This window comes from Schistocerca gregaria, chromosome 3, assembly GCF_023897955.1.
Source record: "Schistocerca gregaria isolate iqSchGreg1 chromosome 3, iqSchGreg1.2, whole genome shotgun sequence".
NCBI lineage: Eukaryota > Metazoa > Arthropoda > Insecta > Orthoptera > Acrididae > Schistocerca > Schistocerca gregaria.
In genome coordinates this window covers 582694650-582710430 of record NC_064922.1, presented here as the reverse complement: position 1 = coordinate 582710430, position 15781 = coordinate 582694650, and the positions used below count along the sequence as shown (strand labels likewise).

The window sequence follows — 15781 nt, the reverse complement described above, 5'->3', positions numbered from 1 at the left end:
ATTTCTGCCTCTGTCAGACCATCGAGCAGCCTAGTGTAAATAACGTCATGGGAATAATTCAGCATTTGATGAGCCTCAACACGAACAGTATAGCCATGGAGAAGCAAAGCTGCAAGCAGTTATTGTGCATGAGAATCAGAGAGTGAAGCTCCATTGTGTAAATGAGACCAGAATTTCACAGGGCCAGCAACTGCATCAACACCTTTCTGTATAATAAAAGCAAAAGGCCAACCGTACTCAGTAAATGAAACTACGAGGAATCATGGTACAGCCAGGAGGGTGTGGGATTCACTAGCCTCATACCATTTACTTTAGTAGACATTGACTGTGAAGATGATGATTGGTTCATTGCTGGGGGCAGCATTAGGTAATGCTTCACACCTCCCAAAAACGTGACAGGTGGACCAGTTGGCAATTTGGTAAGGTAGCAGCTCAGGAAATCACCCCTCCCTGGGTCTGGTCTGTACTGGAAGTGTGTGAGAACCCTGTTGAGGTACATGTGAACCCTGTTGACTCAGGGCTGTGAATTACACATTACCCAGTCACCTGTTATGCATCAGATGCATGGGCCGGCATTCAGTAACACACAGGCAGGAACCTTAAATGCCAAATAAGGAAGAAAGAAAAGGAGAGGGACTGTTCTAATGGCAGGCTACTGAACATGCAGAATACATTCCCAAAAGCATCCCAAACATTTTCCTCAAAGGATGGAAAAGAACAGCAAGAGGACAGACATACAGCATGGAAGTGAGAAGATGCTGCAAAGGCTGGGGCCCTGTGGTTGCCAAGCACGAACCCACCAAAGAGTGGCAAGGCCCCTGCCAGACCATGCTTACATTGTACACTACAAATTTTCTGGCAATTTGGAGAGTATAGAGGAGAGATGCAACACTTGGCTTTCCTTGTTAGTGCAACTACTCCACAGTGATTGCTGACAAACTGCACCAACTATTCAAAATGCTGGTTCTGAGTACCCCCTTCATCTGCAAAAACTGTAATTAGTCGTTTGATAAGTATGATGCAATGAGGACAGCCATCTTTTTTCTCAGGTTTACTGATAAGTACTGGTAATTGTCTGTCTGTATACTACATCATTTAGCCTGCACCCAAAATATAAATTTTCTATCAATTAGTCTGAGAAAGTTATAGAAACTACATCTACAATTATTTGTTCTTCTTTATGGAAAGTCACTTGTAGCACAGATCATTTGAACGAGCCTTCTTTTATCGAAATGATCTGGAATGAGTCAGTTTACAGATATGTATACATGATTGGAGTTAACATTAATGAGCCCATATTTTGTCCTACTTATGCAACTAATTTAATTCTTTTTGAACTGACAGTTTTTAAGTAGAAATTCGTCAATGGTATAAAAGGAGTTGTTTCACTGCATCTATGGTGTTTCTCCCTTGCTGAAAACCAAACTGATTGTTTAGAATAACAGAATATTTTGCAATAACGTTTTGGATTTGATTAACAGCAAATTATTTCAAATATTTTAGATATGACTTGAACTGAGACAGGATGGTAACTTCCCATTACCTCTCTTGCTCCCAAAAAGTGGTTTGACTTCGCCATATTTCAGTACCTCTGAGAAAGAGCCCTCTTCAAATCATTGATTTGTTATTTTCACTAGTGATTTTGCAATTTTGTTTACTGCTTAAATAACTTCAGTGGATATAATACATCAAACCTATAGAGTTTTTGTTTTTTTAACACCAGGGTTGCATTTTCTCCATCCTCCACAGAAACTTTTGAAAATTTTGTAAGGTGTTCAGAGTTTTCATTTAGGCCAAAGAGATTTACTTTGTTGTGATAATCTGTTACATTTATGTCAGACTTTTCTATATCTAGAAAGAATTCACTAAAGTTCTCCAGTATTTGAGTTGGGCTTACGATAGTGTTTCCTTCAATGTTAATTTTTGAAGTTTCTTGGTTACAGGCTTCAACACGTAACTCATATTTAATGACTGATCACACAGCCTTTTGTGATATTTTTACAGTTTAAAATTAGCCTGTTATCTGTGACCTGTTTTGCTGCCTTGACAACTTTAATTTAATTTTAAAGAGTCAAATATTCAATGAAATCAATATCTCTATTATATTTTAATTCTCTGTGCAGTTGCTTTTCCCTTACACTGGTAATTTTTATGCCCTAAGTGATCCATATTAATTAGTCACTTTATTGTTGCAGAGTCTAGATAGAAATGTTTCATTAAAGACACCATGAAAACCATTTAGGAATTTTTCACAGTTTTCTCACTTCAGTTGCAATGATCAAAATGCCATTTTCCCCCTCTTTTAGCTTACTACTAAATATTAACGAGTTTTTTTTTGCTGAAGTTCCATCTCTTATGGGTTTTCACACTTGAAATGTTCCTGTCTCTCAGTTGCAACACAATGAACAATTCACTGAAATGTAGGCAAAATTTACACACAAATTCATATACATAAAAAGTTAAAGCACTGTCAGTAAAGGTTGCTGATTGTCCATTGTATCTGGTAGACTCACAGAAATTCAGTTTGAAACCATGTTGCTTTACCAAGTCAGCGAATCTAAGCACAGAAATTATTACATGTGACATCAATATTAAAATCAGCAGCTAATGGAATTATTTTGCTTTTTTCTCTACAGAGATCATCAAGCACATTTCGAAACTCGGAATAGTTCTGTTGTTGATCTCCCAGGGATTCTATATATTGAGACTAGCATTACTAGTTCTGTTGTTGATCTCCCAGGGATTCTATATATTGAGACTAGCATTACATTTACTGGTAAGTCCATTATTCCTGTACAACATTTCTTAAACACACATTCTTCATTTCAATTAATAAAACGTTTTCTGGTTTCATAATGTACATCGCTATGAAGAAGTATACATGAGCCTCCACATGACTTGACTTGTTTCTTCCGCAAAAGCTACCTGCTAACCTGAAATACCCCATTTTGTTCAAAATTTTAACTGTGTCATCAGTAAACCAACACTCATCTAAACAACACTAGTATTTGCACATTCTAACAGAATGATTTACAATTCATCTATTTTGAAGCTTTTGTTGCTTGAAGCATCCGTGTTTAAGCCACTTATATTCCACTGCATAACATATCTACTTTGACTATTACTTATAGGCTACAGCACATTTTTTGCCGGATAATGGTTTTGCCTTATTTCTACCCACGTTTTTTCACCATATCATTAATTATTTGTTTACTATTTTTATTGTCTGCAAGTATCTGGGAATATCTAACTAAACATTTTTGAGCCTAACCCTTTCAGATGTAGACCATCTTTGGCAAGACACTTCACACTTAGAAATTTGTTGGGTCAATGAAAACTACTACTAATTCCTTGCAGTGCTCTTTAATAATGCTGTTTATTTTCTGCACATCATTGTCACTCACCGATCTCCTGTGATTATTGTTCTGGAAATCATGTAGGGGCTTCTGACCATTCAGCTAAGGTTCCTTGTTTGGTTTAAGATTTCTTTTTTGCTCTTGCTTCGAAGCGAGTTTGTTCCCGCATGGATAAAAACACATTTTGGATTCCCTTTACCCTTATCTGGTGCACTCTGTCAAGTTCAAGATGATGTGTACATGTGCAACTGACATGTCTTTATTCCTGGTCAAATCTTGTGGATGAAGTTCAGTCCCTATCATGATCACCTCACTCAGCTGGATAACACTATACACTATGGTTGTTGGAAGAATGGAATATTACAACACACCTGCGCAACATAGGATAGATTTCCTAGAAAAAAACTGACAAGTTATCTGCATTCCTACTGCAACAAATTCCAGCTATACTGCGTTAAAATAGCTTTGGAAATTTATAACACTATTGTATGTATATAATTCTTTATTGAACTTCAAAGCACTGTGGATGATTTTTCTGAAGACTGGATACCAGAATTCTGTGTTCATAGATGAAACATTATCTCAGCAAGGAATACAATGTTTTATAGAAACTACTTTTGCCTTAGTAAAAATGAGGCTAATCAATATTTATCATCACAAGTTGTCTGGATTAGTATCTCACTATGATTCCAGAATGCCAATACTAAACACTGCAGACGATGAGTTTCTTAGGTTTTGTAATATTTGAGTTGTTGCCTATGTGCTCAGCCATACGTTTTATAGTTATCATTACAGGAATCAATATAATGCTATCAATAACACTAATGGCATAGTCCAGATCAATTCAAATCTTACCTTCATGATCTCGGATGTTATTGAATTTAGCATATGTTAAAATGGAGGACTCCGTAAGGAATGGACATATATTTTTGTTTTCTCCAAAAAAATTCTGCTCCGAGATACAGCCCTCCAAAGATGACACTGCACATAACATTTTGAAGATGTAAATTTTGGAAAACTTTTAAAATGCTGTATCTCCAGAACAGTTCTAGATATTTCGTTTGTTTTTATTTGAAAGATAATTGCTTTATGATTACAAAGAAAGCCTCCATTTGGGTTATCTGTCAAACTTCTTTTACAATGTCATTCTGAACTTGCTTTATAATTTATGGGTTTTCTTTTTTTTCTTTTTTTTTTTCAAAAATTCCAATCCATAAAATTTTATAGTTCTACATTCCTGAAAAGGAGAGCTTCCACTTTTAGGTTGAACAGGTTTAATAAACAATTGAAATTTTTGCCATGCATTAAACCTGTTTTATTATCACACAACAGGCACATAAAAATCAAAACCTAGTCTCATTTAACATAATTTTAGTTTTAAAAGATGAGTAAGAAACTCATTTTTCAAACATTTTAAACGGCTCCAAAATGTACGTGAAAGGTCCGAAGACTTAAAGGTTTCAGTTTATATAACTTCTGTACACTCTGTTTTGTACTGAAATTAGCCAGTCAATGATCTAAAAATGTGTTCCACTGCTTCAGTATCTTCCCTCGATACAGAGTGATGCCTTCCTGTTGAATCAATAGGAACTGGAGCACTTACAATCGCCAAAACATTGTGAACAGGAAATGAGCATCCTGTGTGCATTGTTGCTGTCCATCCGGAAACCTATATCCAGGAGGCGGTCCATGTGGTAGCAGAAATTTCACTACAGTTTTGTTTAACTCATAACTGGTGTCTATAATCTCTCCAATCCACCAGTCAGTCATACACACATGCCACAAACATCCTCCTTCTCAGGTTGTGAATCTAAATGTTATCCTGCTGTTTCTGAGGTGTTGGCCGAATGAACAAAATTTCTTCTTTCTTGCTCTTTAAAGTGTGTGCAATATGAGTTCGCCCATCACCGAGTCCAAAAATGTGTCTTCTGAATTCCTTTCACAGGAGTAGTTTGTTTGGACCATTCTTCTTTTTTCTGCTCACAGAATTCATCAATCTCCTCTTTGGACAAAAGAATGATAGCTGTGGATGTATAAGATTTCATGACTCTTGTAAAATACTTAGCATTCTGAATCACAGCCGTATTTGGCCTGGAAAGATTAGGTTTTGTAACTTGGTGCTTCAGCAGGCCTCCTACACCATCATAGGGGCCCATCCCATGAGCAGCAGCAGCACTGTATACCCAGTCAGCTGGCATAAGTGACTTACTCAATTCAAACAGCTGGTAACTATTTTTAAAATGACTAGGAGCACCATCAGAAATAATGATGATCTCTGCTCCTGTTTGCAGTTTAAGAATTTTGTGCATTGCTAGCAAAGCATGTGCTGATTCGTGTCCTGTTTCATCACTTACAACCGCAACATTTGTGGTCTTGTTTTGAAAATATGTCACTCCTATAAATATTGAAACCTGGTCATTACTCCAATAGTACCCTTGTACTTCTTGGGGAAGAATTACACTCCAGTTCTCAGCAAAATCACAGTGGAGCACTAAATATAGTTCTTCAGCCTGTACACAACCTTTCACTTCTGCAATGTGTTGTCGTTGCAATTTCTTCAGATGCTGGTGTGTCACTGCTTTCACTGCCTATTTACCAAGTTCATCAATGAAACTGTCAAAGGCAAGTTTTCTTAATTAGTTTATTTTCCTCCCATGTCACATGTGTAATTTCTGCATAGTTATCTGCTATGTTTTCCAGGGCAAGTGCCTGTAAAGACAGTCCTCCCTTTCCAGGGCAGTCACCACATTCTTGAAACAAACAAGTCTCTTGCTTTATGTCACAGACTACTAATGACTTCACACGGCAAACCAAGGTGTCATATGTCACGTTCTCCAGTAAGTTCTTCAAAGTTACCACACAAAGTTCAAAATTCGTGCAGTAGACACACAAAGAGACATCTCTAGGTGTGCGTGGAACTACCCACTTATGTCATATTGCTAAAATTTTGAGCTTCCAATATGTGAAGTTGTATAGTTGCTCCTATAAACTGCAAAAAATCTTTAATACTGTTTGTCATGTACCTCTTCACTTTCACAACTTGTTGACCTTCAACTGTTACAGTTATAATGTCTTTTTTGTTGGCACTTTGGCAAGAACAGTCCCATTTATCTTCCAGATAAAATGACTGCACTATTTAAATTTGAGCTGCTTCTACAGGATGACCATAATAGAGATCTGATCTTCCAAAGACTCCTTTTACAGACCTCACATTTCTTGATTTGTCTAGCATGTACTCTGATACTGATGGAACATCGTTCAAAATTTTTTTGTTTGAAAACATCTCTGGAATAACAGTTATAACTTGCACCTTTTCACTGTAGAATGCACAATATTCAACAGCTGAATTGATATTCGTGAAAAATTCCTGGCAAGAGGTGCAAGAGTGCTTTGGTTCATTTTCTTCTAAAGATGCAATTTCTACTTTGAAGAGTGTGGTCAGTTTTCCTGCAGCGTATAGCTTTAGTAATATCTCTGTGCTTTCTTGATGCATAGAACTTATGACGACTTCAATGACCACAATTTCTTAACAGGACTAACATCTACATTTGTAATTGACTGATTCAGGGTGTTTAATTCTTCGTCTATTGATACAAAATCTGCACCATGGGAGGCTTTACCTTGTTCATATACTATTGTCATCGTTATTCTGTCAAAACATTTACAACTCAATAAGTTGTCACTGGAAACATCTTCACTTTGATACTGAGTCTTCAAATGAGAACACTTATTCCCAACCTGAACAAAGTGTTTTATTGTTTGCTTTATATATCACTCTTATGGATATGCAAATAGTCAGCACACTTAACTCTCCTGTGGCCCTAGTCAGAAGACATTTCAAACAGCCCTTTTCCCAAAACACACTGTAACTGTGTCAACTGCCCAATTCTTCATGAAAACACAGAACTCACTCGGAGGTCTCAGGTTTAATATTAAACAAATTAGCACTGAACAACTACAATACAGAAACCTGCAATGAACAACCACGACAAAGAAATTGACAAACTATACACATCAAAAATGTTTTGCATCGGTCCAGTTTCCAGAACTCCTGAGGATAGATGTTGACTGTGTGTATTGTATCACAGACATGGTCCCTTTGACTGTTCAGAGATATCACTAAACCCACCTAAAGATGCAAACAACCATGCATGAGCAGCACCTATTTGTCGGTGGGGGTCCGACAGCTGATCAGTTCCAGTCATTCCACCTGGAAGGAGATACACATCTCTTGTGGTCTGTAGTTCAACCATGCCTATATGGTCAATACTGCAGTAAAATTGGATCCACATTGTCACTCAGTGCCAGGATGAGCTTTCAACAAGGGAAGTGTCCAGGTGTCTCAGAGTGAACCAAAGCAATGTTGTTCGGAGATGGAGGAGATACAGAGAGACATGAACTGTCGATGACATGCCTCACTCAGGCAACCCAAGGGCTACTACTGCAGTGGATTGCCACTACCTATTGATGACTCAGAGCAACCCCAACAATAATGTCACCATGTTGAATAATGCTTTCGTGCAGCCACAGGGTGTCGTGTTATGTCTCAAGCTGTGTACAATAGGCTACATGATGCACAACTTCACTCCTGATGTCAATGACGAGGTCCATCTTTGCAACCATGACAGCAAGAAGCACCATGCAGATGGGCCCAACAACATGCTGACTGGACCGCTCAGTATTGGCATCATGTTCTCTTCACCGATGAGTGTCGCATATGCCTTCATCCAGACAATCGTCAGAGATGTGTTTGGAGGTAACCCAGTCAGGCTGAACAGAATTAAAACACACTGTCCAGTGAGTGCAACAAGGCGGAGGTTTCCTGCTGTTTTGGGGTGGCATTATGTGGGGCCAGTGTATGTCACTGGTGGTCATGGAAGGCACCATAATAGCTGTATGATACACGAATGCCATCCTCTGACTGATAGTGCAACCGTATTGGCAGCATATTTGCAAAGCATTCATCTTCACGGGCAACAATTCTCACCTCCATAATACACATGTTTCGAATGACTTTCTTCAGGATAATAAAACTGCTTGACTAGAATGACCCGTATATTCTCCAGACATGAACCCTATCAAGCATGCCTGGGATAGACTGAAATGGGCTGTTTATGGATGACGTGACACACCAAACACTCTGAGGGATCTACATCGAATCGTCGTTGAGGAATGGGACAATGTAGACCAAAAGTGCCTTGATGAACTGTGGATAGTATGCCACAATGAATACAGGCATGCACCAATGCAAAAGGATGTGATACTGGGTATTAGAGGTACCGGTGTGTACAGCAATCTGGACCACCACCTCTCAAGGTCTTGCAGTATGGTGGTACAACATGCAATGTGTGATTTTCATAAGCAATAAAAAGGGTGGAAATGATGTTCATGCTGATCTCTATTCCAATTTCCTGTACAGGTTCCAGAACTCTCAGACCCAAGTCGATGAAGAACTTTTTTGATGTTTGTACAACAAAATGTAAGAAATATTAGCAAAAATGAAAGTGAAAAGAAATAACTGCAACAAAGAAAGTGATATGAAATAACTGCAACAAAGACAACAGAAATAAATATTGTAAGAAAGAATTTTGTAAAAAACAACTTCAGTGGAGACCTACATCATTCTTCGGGGAAAAAATAAATAAATAAAACCTGTCCAACTTAAAAGTGGAAGCTCTCTGTGCAAAGAATTTAGTATCACATGGTACTAATCAACAGAAAAAAATCTAACTGTTCTGAATTGGCATTTTTTATAAAAAATTTTTTTCTCTCAATTATAAAAATAAATTCAAAAGGCAACAGTAAAAGACCTTTGACAAATATGTCCAAATGGAGGATACCATTGCATCATAAAGCAATTATTTCACAAATAAAAAAAAAAACTTCAATAAAATATCTAGAACTGATAAAGAGATACAGCATTTAAAAAAAAAATCTGAAATTCACATCTTTAAAATGGTGTTCACGGTATCATCTTTGGAGGCCTGTATCTTGGGGCAAGATTTTTTTGGAGAAAACAAGAAAATACATGTTTCTTACTTACTCCTGAATTTTAACAAATGCTAAATTCAATAACATCCAAGACTATGAAGGTAACCACCTCCTGAAGTGATACGGATTATGCCTATCAGTATCCACCTTGCTAAGATACCTTCACTTTTAAGGGAAAGCACTAGACAGAACAGGCAGAGGATAATCATAAAACTATTCATTACTGGTTTATTAAAATGTGTAAACTGGCGTAATTTTATGCAGCCTCACTTAGTGTAAGTCTGACACCATAAAAACTTTCAGCTTTAATTCATGGCAAGTAAATGATGATGCCGAAGAAAAGCCTTTTAATTGTCTGGCACCAAGTGATTTAACAGGTAAAATATAGGAATGTTGGTACTTCCATAAGTAGTAAACTTTTGCAGCACTGGCACCACAAAACTGTACGATTCGCCAAATTAAATACAAATAATAATAGCTATTCGAAGTTGGCTTGCTAAAAACAGATTGTTATGTACAATCAACAGGACCTGTTTACCTCTGGATTATAGCTTGGCGTACTTGATAATTTTTGCACACTAATTGGAAGTTGGACGTTAGCGCACTATAGTGCTTAGTGCACAAACCTTTCATGTGCCCATGAAACCCATGTTAACTGTTATTGTAACTGCGCTTCTGTAAAGTTTGTGATTTCCTTAACGCACCATGCAGTTTTGTAAAATTATACGTATACATTATGCATTACGCGCTAGGGGTATAACTGTAATTGTACGTTTGACTCATGCTGCAGTCTTTCGGACAAGATTCTGCAACTACAAATGTCATAAGTCATTCCCTGTTAAAACCGTTTCCTAAAAAAGTAGTTATAATATACGAATTACCTGATCTCTGTACTAACCATTGACAAATACACATAGCTTGCATAAAGTTCCATATTTATTTGTTTATTAATGGCATCTTCACTATCTTTGTGAAAATTCTGACGAACTTGACTCTCTGTCATTTTCTAGCAGAAATATTATTCGGTATCTGCTAATCAGAGAGCTACTTTGATCCGTCACTTGCCTGTGGGCTCCCAAGCGTCAAAGTGTCAACTGTAATACTCAGAGATATTGTGTATCAAACCTGAAAAGTTTTAAGTTATGCTATATAGACAAGCTGTCTCTGAACTGGAACAATTTGACAGTACCGCAGCATCGTGGGTACTGCATGTGATGCGAATGTTGGCAAACCTGACAAATTTCCTCCCCACTGCTTGTATTGGTTTCTGGAAAAGTAAATAAACAAATCGGGCAGGTGACAATACAATGTGTTTGCTGAACTACTCATTTTAAAATGGTTGAGGTTGGCTTGAAATTGTTGGTCGTAATTTACAGTGTATTTACACGCTGTTTCGCAGTCACTCACTGGGTAGTGACCGAAAATGGACGTATACAGGCCCAGGTATATCTAAAATAACCTCGTTCAAGAAGTCAAGTTTCACACAGTGGTTTATATATTATTAAATATTGCAAAATACAGACAGTTCTACAGATTCCAAACACAATGCTACTTGTGTTGTTGGTGTGCTGATATACGGTAATAAAATATCTGACTGTAACTGTAAATGCATTTCAGCTAACACAATTTTTTTTCTTTAAGCTTGATTCAGCATTCCATTTGCGACGGCCATATGACCTTTTCGCTCTGCTAGAACAAGAGAGTAGAGTGCGAGCAATTGATCACCTACATCATGATTTAATTTCCCGAAAAGCGGCAATTGACAGACACTGGGCGAGCCTTGAGGGAGCAACTGACATTGAGACGCGCTTTTACTCTGAAGATAGTGATTGTATTCGTGCTGGCCGTCGTTTAACAGATACAGACTTATATGACAGTGCATTAGGAGACCTTAAAGAAAGAATAAGGTAAGAAGTTATGGTTCTCTTACCGAGTTATCTAAATGACTCCTCGTGACCCATTTACGTGTTTCGAATTGTAGGTTGTAAGGGTACGCTAATATAGCAGCGCTGCGAAAATAACAACAGTCAGCCTTAATATTCTTCACTACAAAACTGTAGTGAAGCATTACATATGTAATATCGAAAAAACAAATTCGTAGACTGTTCTTAACATTGGCTGACGATAAATTTTTCTCTTTACACAGTTTGCTTTATTAAGTTACAAAACATAAGTAACAAACACGATATTTAAAATGTCTATTTTTTAGATTTTGACACCGATACATTATCGAGAAAACTTTAATGTTACTTGCAGGATTTTTTAATTGTTGGACTTATTTAAAAAATGGCAAGATTTCAAATTTTAACATACGATAGTTGCTATATGTTGTACAAATCTGTAAATTTTTGTGGACTTCCAAATCTACCAGTACCAGATGTTGCTTTGTTTCATAAATCAACTATGATGTGTTTACAAATAAAACTGTTTTATACCATGGTATTTGTGCAAATGTCAATAACAACAAGAAGTTTCCTAATTGATCTGTTACAAGATAAATGAACTATATAGTTCAGTGAATGGCAAATAAATAATCAAACTTATAATTAACAATAAGTACATGAAACAGTAATAAAAAAAAGTTGCACAGTGTGGTATATGTATGGTGTGCAGTTAATGTATAGTTCATTCTCATAAGGAAAATGGGGTCATTTGTCACATACTGTGCTCAAGGAACTCTTGAGCAGAGTAAATTTCTTTACTTTTGATCCACCTCAATAGACTAATTTTAAATTTATTTACTGGCACTGTGTAGGCATTTTCAGGTAGCTAATTTATTGAAGTAGATAGGACCAAGATATTTGTAGCTGTTATGTGTCTTTGCAAGCCTAGCATATGGTATATTAATTGTATGTCCACTTCTTATGTTAGGGTCATGAACTGTTCTCCTTAAGTCAAATTTACTCAGATTCTCTTTAACAAAGACAAGGCAGTTGTAAATATACAGGCTAGGCACTGTCATTATATTTAGTTTCTTAAAATAATCTTGACATGATTCCAATGGGCTAAGTTCTGCTATGCACCTTGTGGTTTTCTTTTGCCATTTAAACACCAATTTTGAGCTGACAGAATTGTCTCATAATAGTATTCCATAAATCAGTGCGAATGGAAGAATGCAAAATGTGCATATAACAGAAGTTCTTTACTGACACTGCTCCTCAGCTTGTACAGCAGATAAATGGCACGTGCCAATTTGCCACATATCTTCCCTGTGTGGATATCCCAGCTGAGCTTTTGATCTATATAAAATCCTAATAATTTTACTGTTTTGTTATCATGACTGGGAGCATTCAGATTGAATACAATAGCTTCAGTTTTATTATCAGTCTTTTGCAGTACATTTGTCTCAAACCAAGTAGTGCACCCCTCCATTGCCACTGCCATGCTGTGTTGCACATTTTCGAGATTGGTATCACATGTGATGAGTGTTGTGTCATCAGCATATAGCACTGCATCACATGATACAACTGCAGGCAAATCATTTTTATAAATAATGAAAAGGAAAGGTCCAAGAACAGATCCTTGAGATATACCCTTTACAATTGGAAGACATGCTGACATTTGATTATTTACCGTAACTAACTGTTTTCTATTGTCCCAAGTATGACTGCATTAGGCATAGGTCATTCTCTCTCACTCCATAGTGCTAGAGTATTTTTCTTCTTCTTCTTATTTATTTTTTAAAAATAACTTTTTTTTAACGAGAATATTGTGGGACATCATATCAAAAGCTTTCCTGAGGTCCAACAGTGTTGCACAGATAATATCTTTATTTTCAAAACAATTGTATATTTTTACTACCATGCTCTCAACTGCTTTGACTGTAGAAAGGCTGGATCTGAAACCATACTATGCCGAGCTAAGTATATCATTATGTTCAAAATATTAACTCATCTGTTTATGCATGCAGTATTTTATTATTTTTGATATTATGGATATAAGTGATATTGGTCGATAGTTGTCTGGCGATGCTGTATCTTCGTTCTTATGTGCTGGTTAAACTACAGATATTTTTAAACATTCCAGATAATTACCTTCATTTAAAATTTTGTTGGTTATTTTAGTCAATGGATTACAGTTTGATTTCTGATATATTTAATAACATAATTTGAGAGACCATAGTAATCCTCTGCTCTAGAATTACTGAGCTTAGCTATTGATTCATTGACCATCTTCTCAGTTACACAAGTCCAGTGAAAGCTGTGTGTCTGCTTATGTTCATTTCTGGCAACAGTGGCTCTGCCTTACTCACACTCCATTAAGCTGTTATCCGATTGAGGACTGGTATCTTTATCTTCACAGTTAGTTTCTGTTTTAATAATTTCCCATGCAGCTTTGCATTTATTTACTGAATTCAGTATATATGTATCATTTGCTTTCCACTTATCTGCCTTGATTTCAGACCTGTAAATCTTTTTCACTTCCATGTACATTTCCTTGTCAGCATCATTGTGCTTGGACCTATTATGATCCTTATTGTACTTAGATGTGGGGTTTGGTGTAATGATTTTGCTTTGATATTTTCTTGCATCGTTTAGGACAACATGCTTCAAAATTTTCAGTTAACAGTTCTAGAAATTTGTTAGTTGATTCATTTGCATTTGCAGTGTTTATTATTTTATGCCATTTTATTAAATTCAATTTACTTATCAACTTGTTTAGCATTGATTCATTAATTGGTCTTGTAGTTTTTCTACAGTCTGTGGAAGTTTCAGTTGCTTTACTGTTAAGAGTTTTTCAGAGCCATAGTCCCTCATGATCTGAAATGCCTAACTTGATTGTGTTGTATTCTGTTTTGTGTAGATGAAAATTGCACATTATGTTATCTAGACATGCTTCCTGTCTTGTGGTTTTGTCATTTACGCAACTGAAGTTAAGGGATCTTAATGTATTTAGCAAGTGATCAACCTTTCTATTCTTAAACCTAATGTCTACCTTGGTATCACAAAATATTAGTATTCTGTAATTTTTGTATTCAAGTAGCAACAGTATCAGGTTCTCCAGAAGCTCCATAAACTGGTCTTCATTATGTTTTGGGGGGCAGTATACTGAAGCTTTTAAAATTTCCTGGTTTGGCAACATTATGGCTGCAGCTTTAAATTTTGCATCTACGATGTGTTATCCAAAATTTTTGGGACTGGTGCTACCATCTGTTGAAAACCTTACATTTGGACTAATGGTCACCATCACCCTCAAAGCAGTTCCCATCCGCACGTACACTGGTCCCAGAACTTCTGCCACTGGTCAAAAGTTTTCTGGAAGTCCTGTTCTTTGAGGGTGTTTATCACCACCAACGATGCTTCTTGAATCCTCTCTACCAATGGCGTTTCAACTTGAGTTTCAGTTTTGGGAATAGTGCAAAGTCGCAAGGTGCCAAATCTGGCGCGTATGGTGGGTGTGGTACAACTGCCATGTTGTTTTTTGCTAAAAAGGTCCTGGTGAGCAAGGACATGTGACAGGGTGCATTGTCGCGATGTTTTTACAGAGCCACTGCAAATCATCACAGTAGTATGTGGAATTCACTGTTTGGGTGGGTGGGATGAATTCTTTGTGCACAATTCCCTTGGTATCAAAGAAAATGATGACCATGCTCTTCACTTTGCTCTTCACCTGTCTCACTTTTTTGGGTCTCGGAGAACCCAGGCGCTTCCACTGGGCCAATTGTTGCTTTCTCTCTGGGTCATAACTATAAATCCACCTCTCGTCACTGGTGATAACCTGTGACAAGGAGGTTGGATCATCAGATGCAGTCTGATGAAGGTCTGTGCACACTTCAACACACTGTGCCTTCTGATTGGCAGTCAAGATCCTTGGCACAACTCTTGCAGCGACACGATGCATGCCCAATTCATCAGCCAACATTCAATGACATGCCTGTAACCAATACCCACTTCATCCACAAGGTCTCGAATGGTTCAACGTCGATTCGCACAAACCAATTGTTGAAGTTTGGCAACAATGTCTGGCGTTGTGTGGCTAACGGGCCTTCCAGTGTGAGCCTCATCTGCGACATCTGTACGGCTGGCCCTGAACCGAGCATGCAACTTGTCACTCGCACACACGTGTATGGCTCATGCTCTGCCTCCCAAACATTTGTTGAATCATTACAAGGGTCTTTGTATCACTTTCCCTGAGATTCACACAGGATTTGATACAAATGTGCTGTTGTGTTTGCAGATCCATTGTAAAATCGCCGTACACCAAACACAGAGTATTGCAGAAATCACTGTGGACACACAACACGTCCTCCCAGCTGAATGCCACTCCACACACTGACTCGGCAGATACGCAGCTCTCGCCACCTAGTAGTGCAAAGATCTACTACTCCTAGTCTCTAGATGGCAGCACCAGTCCCAAAAATTTTGGATTCCATCTCATATGCACAGTCCACTTACATCTTTAACTTCATAGATTAGGTTCACACTCTTTTTAAG

The 15781-nt window shown here is 37.4% G+C and overlaps 2 protein-coding genes across 4 annotated transcripts in view; one reads left to right on the top strand and one right to left on the bottom strand.

Annotated features, from left to right (window-relative positions):
- Positions 1–10445, bottom strand: part of LOC126354576 (soma ferritin-like) — a 51560-nt gene extending 41115 nt beyond the window's left edge. Inside the window, exon 1 of the mRNA XM_050004321.1 lies at positions 10246–10445. Coding sequence (XP_049860278.1) covers positions 10246–10350 — 105 coding nt within the window. The 5' untranslated portion in view covers positions 10351–10445. The remainder of the gene's footprint in view (positions 1–10245) is intronic.
- Positions 10446–10604: 159 nt separating this feature from the next.
- The window catches only part of LOC126354575 (tetratricopeptide repeat protein 17), a 303403-nt gene continuing 298226 nt past the window's right edge, over positions 10605–15781 (top strand). For 2 of the 3 annotated variants that reach the window (XM_050004319.1, XM_050004320.1), the window contains exons 1-2: positions 10658–10790; positions 10989–11254. In XM_050004319.1, the coding sequence (XP_049860276.1) occupies positions 10683–10790; positions 10989–11254 (374 nt within the window). In that variant the 5' untranslated portion in view covers positions 10658–10682. Of the gene's footprint in view, positions 10791–10988; positions 11255–15781 lie in introns of all 3 variants that reach the window. The other variant, XR_007565351.1, reaches the window with a different exon arrangement.